This window comes from Pristis pectinata, chromosome 21 (genome assembly GCF_009764475.1).
Source record: "Pristis pectinata isolate sPriPec2 chromosome 21, sPriPec2.1.pri, whole genome shotgun sequence".
NCBI lineage: Eukaryota > Metazoa > Chordata > Chondrichthyes > Rhinopristiformes > Pristidae > Pristis > Pristis pectinata.
Window position 1 is genome coordinate 144,729 of NC_067425.1, and position 14,540 is coordinate 159,268.

Consider the following 14,540-nt stretch of genomic DNA (forward strand, 5'->3'; position numbering starts at 1 on the left):
AAGCTAAAGGTAGTTCCTGGATATGTAAGGTATGATGACACCTGAAGTGTAATCCAGAATGTGGCACCATGGCACCAAAGACTGCACAGAGAGGGGTGCTGAAGGTGAGAAATGCAGTATAGAACATTGAAGAGTACAGAACAGAAACAGGCCCTTCAGCCCACCACGTCTGTGCTAATCATGATGCCAATCTAACTAATCCCATCTGTCTGCATCTGATCTTGTGAGTCCTGAAGTTCCCACAAGTTACAAGAATTATAAGCATTAGATTCAGCTGTTCCTCCATGATGTCAGAAATTTGTTACCCTCACTGAACTATCCCTATTTTTTCTTTGTGTAGTTCATCATAATAGTTAAACTAGACATTTAAATTGGAAAGCAGTACTTCCTTCCCACCAAAAAGTTCCCAAGCCAAGCATCATTCAACCTACAAACATTTCTTAATCATGTTTTTTTAAAATACCAAAGCAGCACCTTTTCTATCCTTCAACAAATTCCCACACTTACTAAGTTCTGACCTTTGCACTCTGTCCAAGTTGGAACAGCACCTGCTGTGTAACCACAAATAATGCCATTCCATCAATCTGCAACTGGTATGTAACTACAAGAAGAAACCTATGTAGGTCTATGCCAGGTCCCATGAAAGTTGGCATGATATTTTTTGACTGTCCAACATTCCAGATCTTTTCTTTTAAGATGCAGCTTATACATAACTATTGTCTTCCTCATCTATGTGTCGTCAAAAACTTCAAAGGACCCATTCTCCTCCTGCTAGCATCTACTTTGCAAACACAAACTTTTTAAACCTCAGTATCAATAAGAATCTCAGCACAATTTTGCTGGAGAGAATCAATGAAACATTAATTGAGATTAGGCAATCTGTGCTCTAATGATCCACACCAACAACACCGAAACTCACCTGCCATGTTGAAGCCCATGTTGACAACATTAAATTCAAACACCTTTTTTACTTCAAATTAAATTTGCTTCATTACCACACATCTATTATCCTTCCATCTGTGCTTATGATTGTTCAGTCTGTGGTATAATGTATCTGACCTAAGTCATTAACCACATAGCTTGTTCCAATGATCCTGTTTCCTGTGCTTATGATCATGTGGCTTATGCCAATCAGCACACTACCTGTAACAATGATCTGGAGGACTCCAGCAACAATATTCTCAAGCAAGCAATACACATTGTTTAAAAGTCTACGTGGAGCTTAAGGGACTGGGTCTTTTGGGCTTCAGTTTTCTTGTAACTTTATTTCAAATCCAACCTGACTCTCCTTTGCCTGGGGATAAAATTCCTCCAGCTGTAATCCCTTGCTTGGAATTTTGTCTTACCTGAGGCTTTGAGATCTCCTTGAAGTAAAAGCTTGTTGGATAGGAAAGGTACATAGTGGTGAGATATGAATCTTCTCCAGTATTAGTTAGAAGGACCTTTAAGCTCACTTCCTTCGTCTTGCCAACAATCCATATAAAATTACTGAAAGAAGAGTTACAGCTTGCATCAGTAAAACCATAAGACCATAACATATAGGAGAAGAATCAGGCCATTTGGTCCATTGAGTCTGCACTGCTATTCAATCATGGCTGATTTTATTTTTCAACCCTTTTCTCCCTCCTTCTCCCTGTAACTCTTAACCCCCTTACCAATCAGGAACCAGTCTCTGCCTTAAATACATCCAATGGCTTGGCCTCCACAGCTCTCTGTGGCAATGAATTTCACAGATGCACCACCCTCTGACTGAGTTTTAAAGGGATGTCCCATTATGAAGGCTGTGTCCTTGGATCCTAGCCTCTCCTACTAATGGAAAATACCCTCCACATGTCCACTATATCCATCCCTTTCAGTATTTGGTAGGTTTCAATGAGATCCTCCCTCATCCTTCTGAATTCCATTGAGTACAGAGTACATCGAGTTTAGAGAGGGTGCACAGGAGATTTACCAGGATGCTTCCTGGATTGGAGAGCATGTCCTATAAGTTGAGTGAGCTAGGGTTTTTCTCTTTGGAGAGAAGGAGGATGAGAGATGACTTGATAGAAGTGTACAAGATGATGAGAGGCATAGATCGAGTGGACAGTCAGGGACTTTTTCCCTGGGTGAAAATGGCTAACACAAGGGGGCATAATTTAATGTGATTGGAGGAAGGTATAAGGGGGATGTCAGAGGTAAGTTTTTGTTACACAGAGTGGTGGGTGCGTGGAATGCACTGCTGGCAAAGGTTGTGGGGGCAGATACATTAGGGACATTTAAGAGACTCTCAGATAGCCACATGAATGATACAGAAATGGAGGGTTATGTGGGAGGGAAGGGTCAGATAGATGTTAGAGCATGATGAAATGCCGGCACAACATCATGGGACAAAGGGCCTGTACTGTGCTGTAATGTTCTATGTTCTACAGGCCCAGAGCCATCAAATGCTCTTCATTCATTAAGTTTTTCATTCCCAGAATCATTCTTGTGAACCTCCTCTGGACCCTCTCCAAGGTCAGCACATCTTTCCTTAGATACAGGGCCCAAAATTGCTGCCAATATTCCAAATGTGGTCTGACCAACTCCTTATAAAACCTCAGCAGTACATCCTTTTGAGTTCTCCAGCACTTTGTGTGTTGCTCCAATTCCAGCATCTGCAGTCTTCTGTGCCTCCTAAGACTCACAAGTCCCTTTGCACCTCTGATTTCTGAATTCACTCCCCATTTAGAAAATAGTCTACACCTTTATTCATTCTACCAAAGTGCATAACCCCACACTTCCCTATGCTGTATTCCCATCTGACGCTTCTTTGCCCACTCTCCTAATCTGTCCAAGTCCTTCTGCAGACTTCCTGCCTTCACAACACTACCTGTTCCTCCACCTATCTTGATATTATCTGCAAACTTGGCCACAGTGCCATCAGTTCCTTCAACCACTTCTTTAATATATAAAGCGAAAAGTTGTGGTCCCATCACCCACCCCCGTGGAACTCCACGAGTCACTGCAGCCATCCTGAAAAGGACCCCTTTATACCCACTCTTTGTCTTCTGCCAGTCAACCAATCTTATATCCATGCTAGTACCTTGCATCTAACACCATGGGCTCATATCTTGTTTAGCAGCCTCGTGTGTGGCACCTGGTTAAAGATGTTCTGAAATTCCAAGTAAATAATGTCCACTGATTCTCCTTTGTCCAACCTGCTTGTTGCCTCCTCAAAGAATTCTAACAGATTTGTCAGGCAAGATCTCCCCTTACCATGCTGACTTTGGCCTATTTTATCATGTACTTCCAAGTACTCTGAAACTGCATCCTCAATAATGTACCCATTATTAAGGATGAAAGCAAACAACAGTAACTATTCTTGCTTTTGATCGTTCGGCAGAGACAGGTTAGATAGTCAGATTCTTTTTCTCAGGGTGGAAGTGTCAAATATTAGAGGGCATGCATTTAAGGTGAGAGGGGGAAAGTTTAAAGGAGATTTACGAAGCAAGTTTTTTTTTTACACAGAGAGTGGTAGGTGCCTGGGACACACTGCCAGGGGAAATGGTGGAAGCAGATACAATAACAATGTTTAAGAGGCATTTAGATAGGCACACGAGCAGGCAGTGAATGGAGGAATATAGACCATGTGCAGACAGATGGGATTAGTTTGGATTGGCATAATGGTCAGCAGGGGCATCTTGGGCTAAACAGCCTGTTTCTGTGCTGTACTGTTCTATTTTCTATATCAAAAAGAAATAAATGTGAAAGTCTGTGATAAGGTGCAGATCAAAGTTGTAAGAGTAATAATTACTTTAAACACCAGCAGTTAGAGAAAATAGAGAAGAAACAAATTGAAACTGAAGTACCCAGCAACATTGATGGAGAGTGGGCAGCACAGTGGTGCCACTGTTGAGCTATGTCCACCGCCTCAAAGGACCAGAGAATCACGTTTCAGTCTGACCTGTTGTGTGGAGTTTGCACATTCTCCCTGTGGTCCCGTGGGTTCAGATGCTCAGTTTCCTTCCACCTCACAAAGATGTGCAGATTGGTAGATTAATTGGCCACTATAAATTATCCCCATTATGTAGGTATGGTACAGAATCTGAGGGGAGTTGATGAGAATATGGGGAGAATAAAAATGGGTTATGTCAGATTGGTATAAGTGGGTGGTTGATGATCAGGTGGACAGTGGGCCAAGGCCCCGTTTCCATGCTGTATTTTTCTATGATTCTATGAGAGAAACAGGAAGTTGGTTACATGAAATTGTTGAATTCAATATGGAGTCCCGAGGACTGCAATGTGTCATAGAACATGAAGCATTCTATTCAGTGTCCATTCAGAAAACTAGATGTAGATTATTGAGCTTATGTTAGACATCGCTGCAGGCCAACGAAAGAGATCAGAGTGGGGCTGGGATGCAGATTGAAAGTGACAGGTGACTGGAAGGTCAGAATTGACTTTACTGACTGAACAGAGTTGTCTTGCAAAGCGGTCACTCAATATTCATTTGGTTTCTCCAATGCAGAAGAGACCTCATCACCAACACCAGTATTTAAAATTACTTTAACCTGACAAGTTTGGTCAAAGAGTTGTAGAGTTGTACAGCACATAAACAGGCCCTTGGCCCACCATGTCCATGTCAACCTTTTTGCCCATCTGCACAATCCCATTTGCCTGCATTTGGTCTGTATTTTATGCCTTGCCTATTTAAGTGCCTTACGTCAGTGGTGGACAAGCTATTGGAAAGGATTTTTAGGGACAGGATTTACGAGCATTTGGAGAAGCCTAGTCTTATTAGGGATAGTCAGCATGGCTTTGTAAGGGGCAGGTCATGCCTCACAAGCCTAATTGAGTTTTTCGAGGAGGTGACAAAACAAATTGAAGGTAGCGCAGTGAATGTGGTGTATGTGGACTTTAGTAAGGCGTTTGACAAGGTTTTCCATGGTAGGCTCATCCAGAAAGTCATTAGGAAATAGATCCATGGAAGCGTGGCTGCATGGATTCAGAATTGGCTTGCCCACAGAAGGCATAAGGTAGTAGTAGATGGAGAATATTCTGCCTGGAGGTTGATGACTAGTGGTGTTCCATGGGGATCCGTTCTGGGACCCCTGCTCTTTGTGATTTTTATAAATGACTTGAATGAGGATGTGGAAGGGTGGGTTTTTAAGTTTGCAGATGATGCAAATGTTGGAGGTTGTGGATAGTGTGGAAGGTTGTCATAGGTTACAATGGGATATGGACAGGATGCAGAGTTGTGTGGAGAAGTGGCAAATGGAGTTCCATCCGGAAAAGTGTGAAGTGATAACTTTGGAAGAATGAACTTGAAGGCAGAATACAAGATTAATGGCAGGATTCTTAGCAGTTTGGAGGAACAGAGTCCAAGTCCATAGATCCCTCAAAGTTGAAGTGCAAGTTGATAGGGTGGTTAAGAAGGTGTATGGTGAGCTGGCCTTCATTAGCTGGGGAATTGATTTCAAGAGCAGAGAAGTAATGTTGCAGCTCTATAAAACTCTGGTTAGACCATACTTGGAGTATTGTGCTCAGTTCTGGTCATAAGGAGGACGTGGAAGCATTAGAGAGAGCGCAGAGGAGATTTACCAGGATTCTGCCTGGATGAGAGAACATGTGTTATGAGGAAAGGTTGAGCGAGCTAGGGCTTTTCTCCATGGAGCGACACAGGATGAGAGGTGACTTAATAGAGGTGCATAAGATTATGAGGGGCAGAGATAGAGTACCTTTTCCCCAGGGTGGCAATGGCCAATACCAGAGGACATCAGTCTAAGATCAGAGGAGGAAGGTTTAGGGGAGATGTCAGAGGTAGGTTTTTACACAGAGAGTGGTCATGAGGCATGGTCATATAGAGTTGCAACATTACCTCTCTGCTCTTGAAATCAATTCCCTGGCTAATGAGGGATTTATGTACTTGGACCCCAAGACCTCTCTGTTCCTTCACACTGCTAAGAATTCTGCCATTAACCACGTACTTTGCCTTAAAGTTCGTTCTTCCAAAGTGTATCACTTCACACTTCACTGGATTGAACTCCATCAGCCACTTCTCCGCTCAGATCTGCATCCTACCTAAATCCCGTTGCAACCTAGACAACGTTCTGCACTATCTACTGCATCACCAACCTTCATGTCATCTGCAAATTTAGCAACTCATCCTTCCACTTCTTCATCCAAGTCATTTATAAAAAATACAAAGAGCCAGGGTCCCAGAACAGATCCCTGCAGAACACCACGTTACCAACCTCCAGGTCCAATAGTCCCCTTCTACAACCACCCCCTGCCTTCTGTGAATCCACAGTGCCAATTTTATCCATGGATCCCATACCTCATGACCTTCTGGATGAGTCTACCATGGTGAACCCTGTCAAACGCCTTGCTAAAATCCATATATACCACATCCACTACACTACCCTCATCAATTTGTCTTGCCACTTCCTCAAAAAACTCTATTAGGCTCATGAGGCACGACCTGCCCTTCACAAAGACATGCTGACTATCCCAAATAAGACTATGCTTTTCCAAATGCTCATAAATCCTTTCGCTAAGAATCCTCCCCAATAGTTTGCCCAACATTGATGTGAGATTCACTGGTCTATACTTCCTAGGATTATTCCCTTTACCTTTCTTGTCTCACAAGCCTGATAGGATCCTTTGAGGAGGTGACCAGGAAGATTGATGACGGTAATGCAGTAGATGTGGTCTACATGGATTTTAGTAAGGCATTTGACAAGGTTCCACATGGTAGGCTTCTTCAGAAGGTCAGAGGGCATGGGATCCAGGGACGCTTGGGCAAGTGGATTCAGAATTGGCTTGCCTGTAGAAAGCAGAGGGTTGTGGTGGAGGGGGTGCATTCAGATTGGAGGGCTGTGACTGGTGGTGTCCCACAAGGGTTGGTTCTGGGACCTCCACTTTTCGTGATATTTATTAATGACTTGGATGAGGGGGTAGAAGGGTGGGTTAGCAAGTTTGCAGATGACACAAAGGTTGGAGGTGTTGTGGATAGTGCGGAGGACTGTAGGAGATTGCAGAGGGATATTGATAGGATGCAGAGCTGGGCTGAGAAGTGGCAGATGGAGTTCAATCCGGAGAAGTGTGAGGTGGTACACTTTGGAAGGACAAACTCCAAGGCGGAGTACAAGGTTAATGGCAGGATTCTGGGTAGTGTGGAGGAGCAGAGGGATCTACGAGTTCATATCCATAGATCACTGAAAGTTGCCTCGCAGGTGGATAAGGTAGTTAAGAAAGCTTATGGGATGTTAGCTTTTATAAGTTGGGGGATCAAGTTTAAGAGCCACAAGGTAATGATGCAGTGCTACAAAACTCTGGGTAGAACACACTTGGAGTACTGTGTCCAGTTTTGGTCGCCTCATTATAGGAAGGATGTGGAAGCGTTGGAAAGGGTGCAGAGAAGATTTACCAGGCTGCTGCCTGGTTTGGAGAGTATGGATTATGAGGAGAGACTAAGGGAGCTAGGGCTTTACTCTTTGGAGTGAAGGAGGATGAGGGGAGACATGATAGAGGTGTACAAAATAATAAGAGGAATAGATAGACAGCCAGCGCCTCTTTCCCAGGGCACCAAAGCTCAATACAAGAGGGCATTGCTTTAAAGTAATGGGTGGGAAGTTCAAGGGAGATATCAGAGGGAGGTTTTACACAAAGAGAGTGGTTGGTGCATGGAATGCACTGCCTGGGGTAGTGGTAGAGGCAGGTACATTGGTCAAGTTCAAGAGATTGTTAGATAAGCACATGGATGAATTTAAAATATGTGGGAGGAAGAGGTTAGATAGTCTTAATCGAGGGTTAAAGGTCAGCACAACATGGTGGGCCGAAGGGCCTGTATTGTGCTGTATTGTTCTATAGTTCTTGAACAATGGAACAACATTTGCCATCCTCCAATCCTCCGGTACCACTCCTGTGGCCAGGGAGGACTCAAAGATCGTTAACGCTCCAGCAATCTCTTCCCTCACTTCCCATAGTAACCTGCGGTATACCCTGTCTGACCCTGGGGACCTATCTATCCTGATGCTTTTTAGTAGCATCCTTCTTAACCTCGACATGCTCCAACAGAGAACATAGAAAACCTACAGCACAATTCAGGCCCTTTGGCCCACAAAGCTGTGCCAAACATGTCCCTACCTTGGACATTACTAGACTTACCCACAGCCCTCTAAGCTCCATGTACCTATCCAAGAGTCTCTTAAAAGACCCTATCGTATCCGCCACCACCAACATTGCCGGTAGCCCATTCCACGCATTCACCACTCTGAGTAAAAGACTTACCCCTGACATCCCCTCTATACCTACTCCCCAGCACCTTAAACCTATGTCCTCCTGTGGCAACTTGACATCAGCAGGTAGCACGCGGGCAGTTTAAAAGCAGTCTGCCATATCCAGCGGGCAGTGTCGGAGTGGGCAGCGGAGTGAGAGGGAGCAGAGTGATTGGGCTTTGGCTCAAGGTGCTTAGGCATAAAGGGGCGAGGAAAGGAAGGTGACCTGAGTAAAGGAAGGAGTATGAGTGCGATTTTCTGTGCTCGGTGTCAGACGTAGGAGTTCCCAGAGTCTCGCTGCCTCTGGGAAGGCTACATCTGCACCCAGTGTGTCGAGCTGCAGCTCCTCAGGGACCGTGTTAGGGAACTGGAGATGCAGCTCAATGACCTTCGTCTGGTCAGGGAGAATGAGGAAGTGATAGAAAGGAGTTATAGGCAGGCGGTCACACTGGGGCCACAGGAGTCAGACAAGTGGGTCACAGTCAGGAGGGGGAAGGGGAATAGTCAGGTACTAGTGAGTACCCCTATGGCTGTACCCCTTGACAATAAGTACTCCTGCTTGAGTACTGTTGGGGGAGACAGTCTACCTGGGGGAAGTAACAGTGGCAATGTCTCTGGCACAGAGCCCGGCCATATGACTCAGAAGGGTAGGGAAGGAGAGAGGAGGGCAGCAGTGATAGGGGACTCTATAGTTAGGTGGGCAGACAGGCGATTCTGTGGATGCAGGAAAGAAACTCGGAAGGTAGTTTGCCTCCCAGGTTCCAGGGTCCGGGATGTTTCAGATCGCGTCCAAGATATCCTGCAGAGGGAGCCGGAACAGCCAGAGGTCGTGGTACATATTGGTACAAATGACATAGGTAGGAAAAGGGATGAGGTCCTGAAAAAAGACTATAGGGAGTTAGGAAGGAAGTTGAGGATTACTGCCTGTGCCACGTGACAGTGAGTATTGGAATAGAATGAGGTGGAGGTTAAATGCGTGGCTGAGGGATTGGAGTAAGGGGAAGGGATTCAGATTTCTGGATCATTGGGGCCTCTTTTGGAGCAGGTATGACCTGTACAAAGAGGACGGGTTACACTTGAATCCCAGGGGGACCAATATCCTTTCGGGGAGGTTTGCTAAGGCTAGAATTGTTGGGGAGTGGGATCCAAACTGGAGAGACTGGGGAAGAGGTGTTTGGCTCTCAAATAGAGAAAGCTAGTAGTAGGTACAAGAGGGAGGATAGGCAGGTGATAGAGAAGGGACGTGCTCAGACCAGTTTGAGATGTGTCTATTTTAATGCAAGGAGTATTGTGAACAAGGCGGATGAGCTTAGAGCTTGGATAAATACTTGGAGCTACGATGTGGTGGCCATTACAGAGACTTGGATGGCTCAGGGACTGGAATGGTTACTTCAAGTGCCGGGTTTTAGATGTTTCAGAAAGGACAGTGAGGGAGGCAAAAGAGGTGGGGAGGGGGGGTGGCACTGTTGATCAGAGATGGTGTCACAGCTGCAGGAAAGGTGGACGTCATGGAGGGACTGTCTACGGAGTCTCTGTGGGTGGAGGTTAGGAACAGGAAGGGGTCAATAACTTTACTGGGTGTTTTTTATAGGCCACCCAATAGTAACAGGGATATCGAGGAGCAGATAGGGTAGCAGATCCTAGAAAGGTGTGAAAATAACAGAGTTGTTGTGATGGGAGATTTTAATTTCTCAAACATCGATTGGCATCTCCATACAGTGAGGGGTTTAGATGGGGTGGAGTTTGTTAAGTGTGTTCAGGAAGGATTCTTGACACAATATGTAGATAAGCCTACAAAAGGAGAGGCTGTGCTTGATTTGGTATTGGGGAATGAACCTGGTCAGGTGTCAGATCTCTCAGTGGGAGAGCATTTTGGTGATAGTGATCATAATTCTATCTCCTTTACAATAGCATTGGAGAGAGATAGGAACAGACAGACTAGAAAGGTGTTTACTTGGGGTAAAGGGAATTATGAGGCTCTCAGGCAGGAAATTGGAAGATTAAATTGGGAACAGATGTTCTCAGGGAAAAGTACAGGATATGTGGCAAATATTCAGGGGATATTTGTGTGGAGTTCTGCATAGGCATGTTCCAATGAGACAGGGGAGTCACAAGAGGATACAGGAACCATGGTGTACAAAGGCTATAATAAATCTAGTCAAAAGGAAAAGAAAAGCTAACAAAAGGTACAGAGCGCTAGGTAATGTTAGAGATCTAGAAGAGTATAAGGCTAAAATGAAGGAGCTTAAGAAGGAAATTAGGAGAGCAAGAAGGGGACATGAGAAGGCCTTGGCAGGCAGGATTAAGGAAACCCCCAAGGATTATTAAAAGTATGTGAAGAGCAAGAGGGTAAGATGCGAGAGAATAGGGCCTATCAAGTGCAGCAGTGGGAAAGTGTGTATGGATCCGGAAGAAATAGCAGAGGTACTTAATGAATACTTTACATCAGTATTCACTACAGAAAAAGATCTGGGGGATTGTAGTGAGGACTTGCAGCAGGCTAAAAAGTTTGAGCATGTAGATATTAGGAAAGAAGAGGTGCTGAAACTTTTGGAAAGCATCAAGTTGCATAAGTCGCCAGGACCGAATGGGATGTACCCCAGATTGCTGTGGGAGATGAGGGAGGAGATTGCGGAGCCTCTGACGATGATCTTTGCATCATCGATGGAGATGGGAGAGGTTCCGGAAGATTGGAGGGTTGCGGATGTTGTTCCCTTATTCAAGAAAGGGAGTAGAGATAGCCCTGGAAATTACAGACCAGTGAGTCTTACCTCAGTGGTTGGTAAGCTGATGGAGAAAATCCTGAGAGGCAGGATTTATGAACATTTGGAGAGGTATAATATGATTAGGAATAGTCAGCATGGCTTTGTCAAGGGCAGGTCCTGCCTTACGAGCCTGATTCAATTTTCTGAGGATGTGACTAAACACATCCATGAAGGGAGAGCAGTAGATGTAGTGTACATGGATTTCAGCAAGGCATTTGATAAGGCACCCAATGCAAGGCTTATTGAGAAAGTAAGGAGGCATGGGATCCAAGGGGACATTGCAATGTGGATCCAGAACTGGCTGGACCACAGAAGGCAAAGAGTAGTTGTTGAAGGGTCGTATTCTGCATGGAGGTCGGTGACCAGTGGTATACCTCAGGGATCTGTTCTGGGACCCTTACTCTGAGTGATTTTTATAAACGACCTGGATGAAGAAGTGGAAGGATGGGTTGGTAAGTTTGCGGATGACACAAAGGTTGGAGGTATTGTGGATAGTATAGAGGGCTGTCAGAGGTTACAGAGGGGCATAGATAGGATGCAAAGTTGGGCTGAGAAGTGGCAGATGCAGTTCAACCCAGATAAGTGTGAAGTGGTTCATTTTGATAGGTCAAATATGATGGCAGAATATAGTATCAATGGTAGGACTCTTGGCAGTGTGGAGGATCAGAGGGATCTTGGGGTCCAAGTCCATAGGACGCTCAAGGTGGCTGCGCAGGTTGGCTCTGTGGTTAAGAAGGCATATGGTGTATTGTCCATCAATTGGGGAATTGAACTTAGGAGCCGAGAGGTATTGTTCACAAGATCACAAGACAAGGGAGCAGAAGTAGGCCATTCGGCCCAGAAAAAAAGAAAGGGAAAAAGAAAAAGAAAAAAGAAATGAGAAATGGGAAAAAAACTATTCTAACCCCAATTTCCGGCCTTATCTCCATATCCCTTGATACCCTGACTAATTAGATATCTATCTATCTCCTCCTTAAACCCCTCCAATGATCTGGCCTCCACTGCTGTACATGGCAAGGAATTCCATAAATTCACTATCCTCTGGTTAAAGAAATTCCTCCTCATTTCTGTTTTAAACCTGTACCCTCTAATTCTAAGATTGTACCCTCTGGTCCGAGACTCACCCACCAAGGAAAACAGCTTGGCCACATCTACTCTGTCCAGTCCTTTCAACATTTTAAATGTTTCTATGAGGTCCCCTCTCATTCTTCTGTACTCCAGTGAATACAGTCCAAGACCTGACAAACGCTCATCATAAGCAAGCCCTTTCAATCCGGGAATCATCCTCGTAAATCTCCTCTGAACCTTCTCCAACATCAGCACATCCTTCCTAAGATATGGGGCCCAAAACTGTACACAGTATTCCAAATGAGGCCTCACTAGTGCCCCGTTGAGCCTCATCAACACTTCCCTACTTTTATACACTGTACCCCTCGTAATGAATGCTAACATAGCATTTGTTTACCTTACCGCCGATCCCACCTGCTGGTTAACCTTTAGGGTATCCTGCACGAGTACCCCCAAGTCCCTTTGTACTTCTGTATTTTAACTTTTCTCCCCTTCTAGATAATAATCTGCCGGTTTATTTCTGTTTCCAAAGTGTACAACTGCAAATTTCTCAACATTGTATCTCATCTACCATTTCATTGCCCATTCTCCTAAACTATCTAGGTCTCTCTGCAACGTTCCAGTGTTCTTAATACTCCCTTCTCCTCCACCTATCTTGGTGTCATCTGTAAACTTAGCCACAAAACCATTTACTCCATCATCCAAATCGTTAATGTACAGAGTAAAAAGAAACGGCCCCAACACCGACCCCTGCGGAACACCACTAGTAACCGGTAGCCAACCAGAACAGGATCCTTTTATTCCCACCCTTTGCTTTCTGCCAACCAGCCAATGCTCCACCCATTCTGTTATCCTGCCTGTATTTCCATGACCTCTCATCTTATTAATTAGCCTCTTTTGCGGAACCTTGTCAAAGGCCTTTTGAAAGTCTAAATATACAACATCTACAGCCTCTCCCTTATCCACCCTTCCTGAGATTTCCTCAAAAAACTCCAATAGGTTGCTCAGGCAGGATCTTCCCTTCACGAAACCATGTTGGCTTGGACCTATCTTGCCTTGCACCTCTAGGAATTTCATAACCTTATCCTTGAGGATGGATTCTAATAACTTTCCCACCACCGATGTCAGACTAATAGGTCTGTAATTTCCTTTATGCTGCCTCCCACCTTTCTTATACAGCGGAACTACTTTTGCAACCCTCCAGTCCTCCAGAACCATGCCGAAGACTATCGATTCCTGGAAAATTATCACCAGTGCCTCCACAATCTTGAAAGCCACCTCCTTCAGAACCTGGGGATGCACCTCATCCGGTCTGGGAGACTTATCAGTCTTTAGTCCATTTAGCTTTCCTAGCACCTTCTCTCTCGTAATCTTAACTGAACTCAGTTCCATCCCTTGAGACCCCTGACTATCCGGTATATTGCTGATGTCCTCCACAGTGAAGACTGATGCAAAATACTCATTTAGTTCCTCTGCCATCTCTTAATCATCCATTATAATCTCACCCGCACCGTTATCGATTGGTCCTATATCAACCCATGTCTCTCTTTTACTCCTCATATATTTAAAAAAACTCTTAGTATCCTTTCAAATGTTATCTGCCTACTTCCTTTCATAAATCATCTTTTCTTTCCTAATGACCTTCTTAGTTTCCTTCTGCAGGATTTTAAAAGTTTCCCAGTCTTCTGTTTTCCCACTAATTCTTGCTTCCTTGTATGCCCTCCCTTTTGCTCTTACTTTAGCCTTCACCTCTCTCGTTATCCACATTTGTGCCTTTTTTCCATTCAAAACCTTCTTTTTTCTTGGAATATATCTATCCTGCATTTTCCTTATTTCTTGTAGAAATTCCATCCATTTCTGCTCTGCCGTCCCTCCAGCTAGCTTACTTTTCCAATCAATTTGGGTCAGTTCCTCTCTCATGCCACTGTAATTTCCTTTGTTCCACTGAAATATCGATACATCAGTTATCAGCTTCTCCTTCTCAAATTTGAAACTGAAATTTGTTGCAGTTGCAATTTGTTGCAATAGGACCCTGGTCAGACGCCACTTGGAGTACTGTGCTCAGTTCTGGTCGCCTCACTACAGGAAAGATGTGGAAGCCATAGAAAGGGTGCAGAGGAGATTTACAAGGATGCTGCCTGGAATGCAGAGCAAGCATTATGAAAGCAGGTTGAGGGAACTCAGCCTTTTCTCCTTGGAGCGATGGAGGATGAGGGGGGACCTGATAGAGGTATATAAGATGATGAGAGGCATTGATCGGGTAGATAGTCAGAGGCTTTTCCCCAGGGCTGAAATGGTGGCCACAAGAGGACATAGGTTTAAGGTGCTGGGGAGTAGGTATAGAGGGGATGTCAGGGGTAAGTTTTTTACTCAGAGAGTGGTGAGTGCGTGGAATGGGCTGCTGGCAACGGTGGTGGAAGCAGATACGATAGGGTCTTTTAAGAGACTTTTGGATAGGTACATGGAGCTG

The 14,540-nt window shown here is 44.7% G+C and overlaps 1 protein-coding gene across 1 annotated transcript in view; it reads right to left on the minus strand.

The window, feature by feature from the left end:
• LOC127581280 (integrin alpha-E-like) overlaps positions 1-14,540 on the minus strand; it is a 345,660-nt gene that overhangs the window by 113,373 nt on the left and 217,747 nt on the right. The window contains exon 21 of the mRNA XM_052035523.1: positions 1,347-1,488. Coding sequence (XP_051891483.1) covers positions 1,347-1,488 — 142 coding nt within the window. The remainder of the gene's footprint in view (positions 1-1,346; positions 1,489-14,540) is intronic.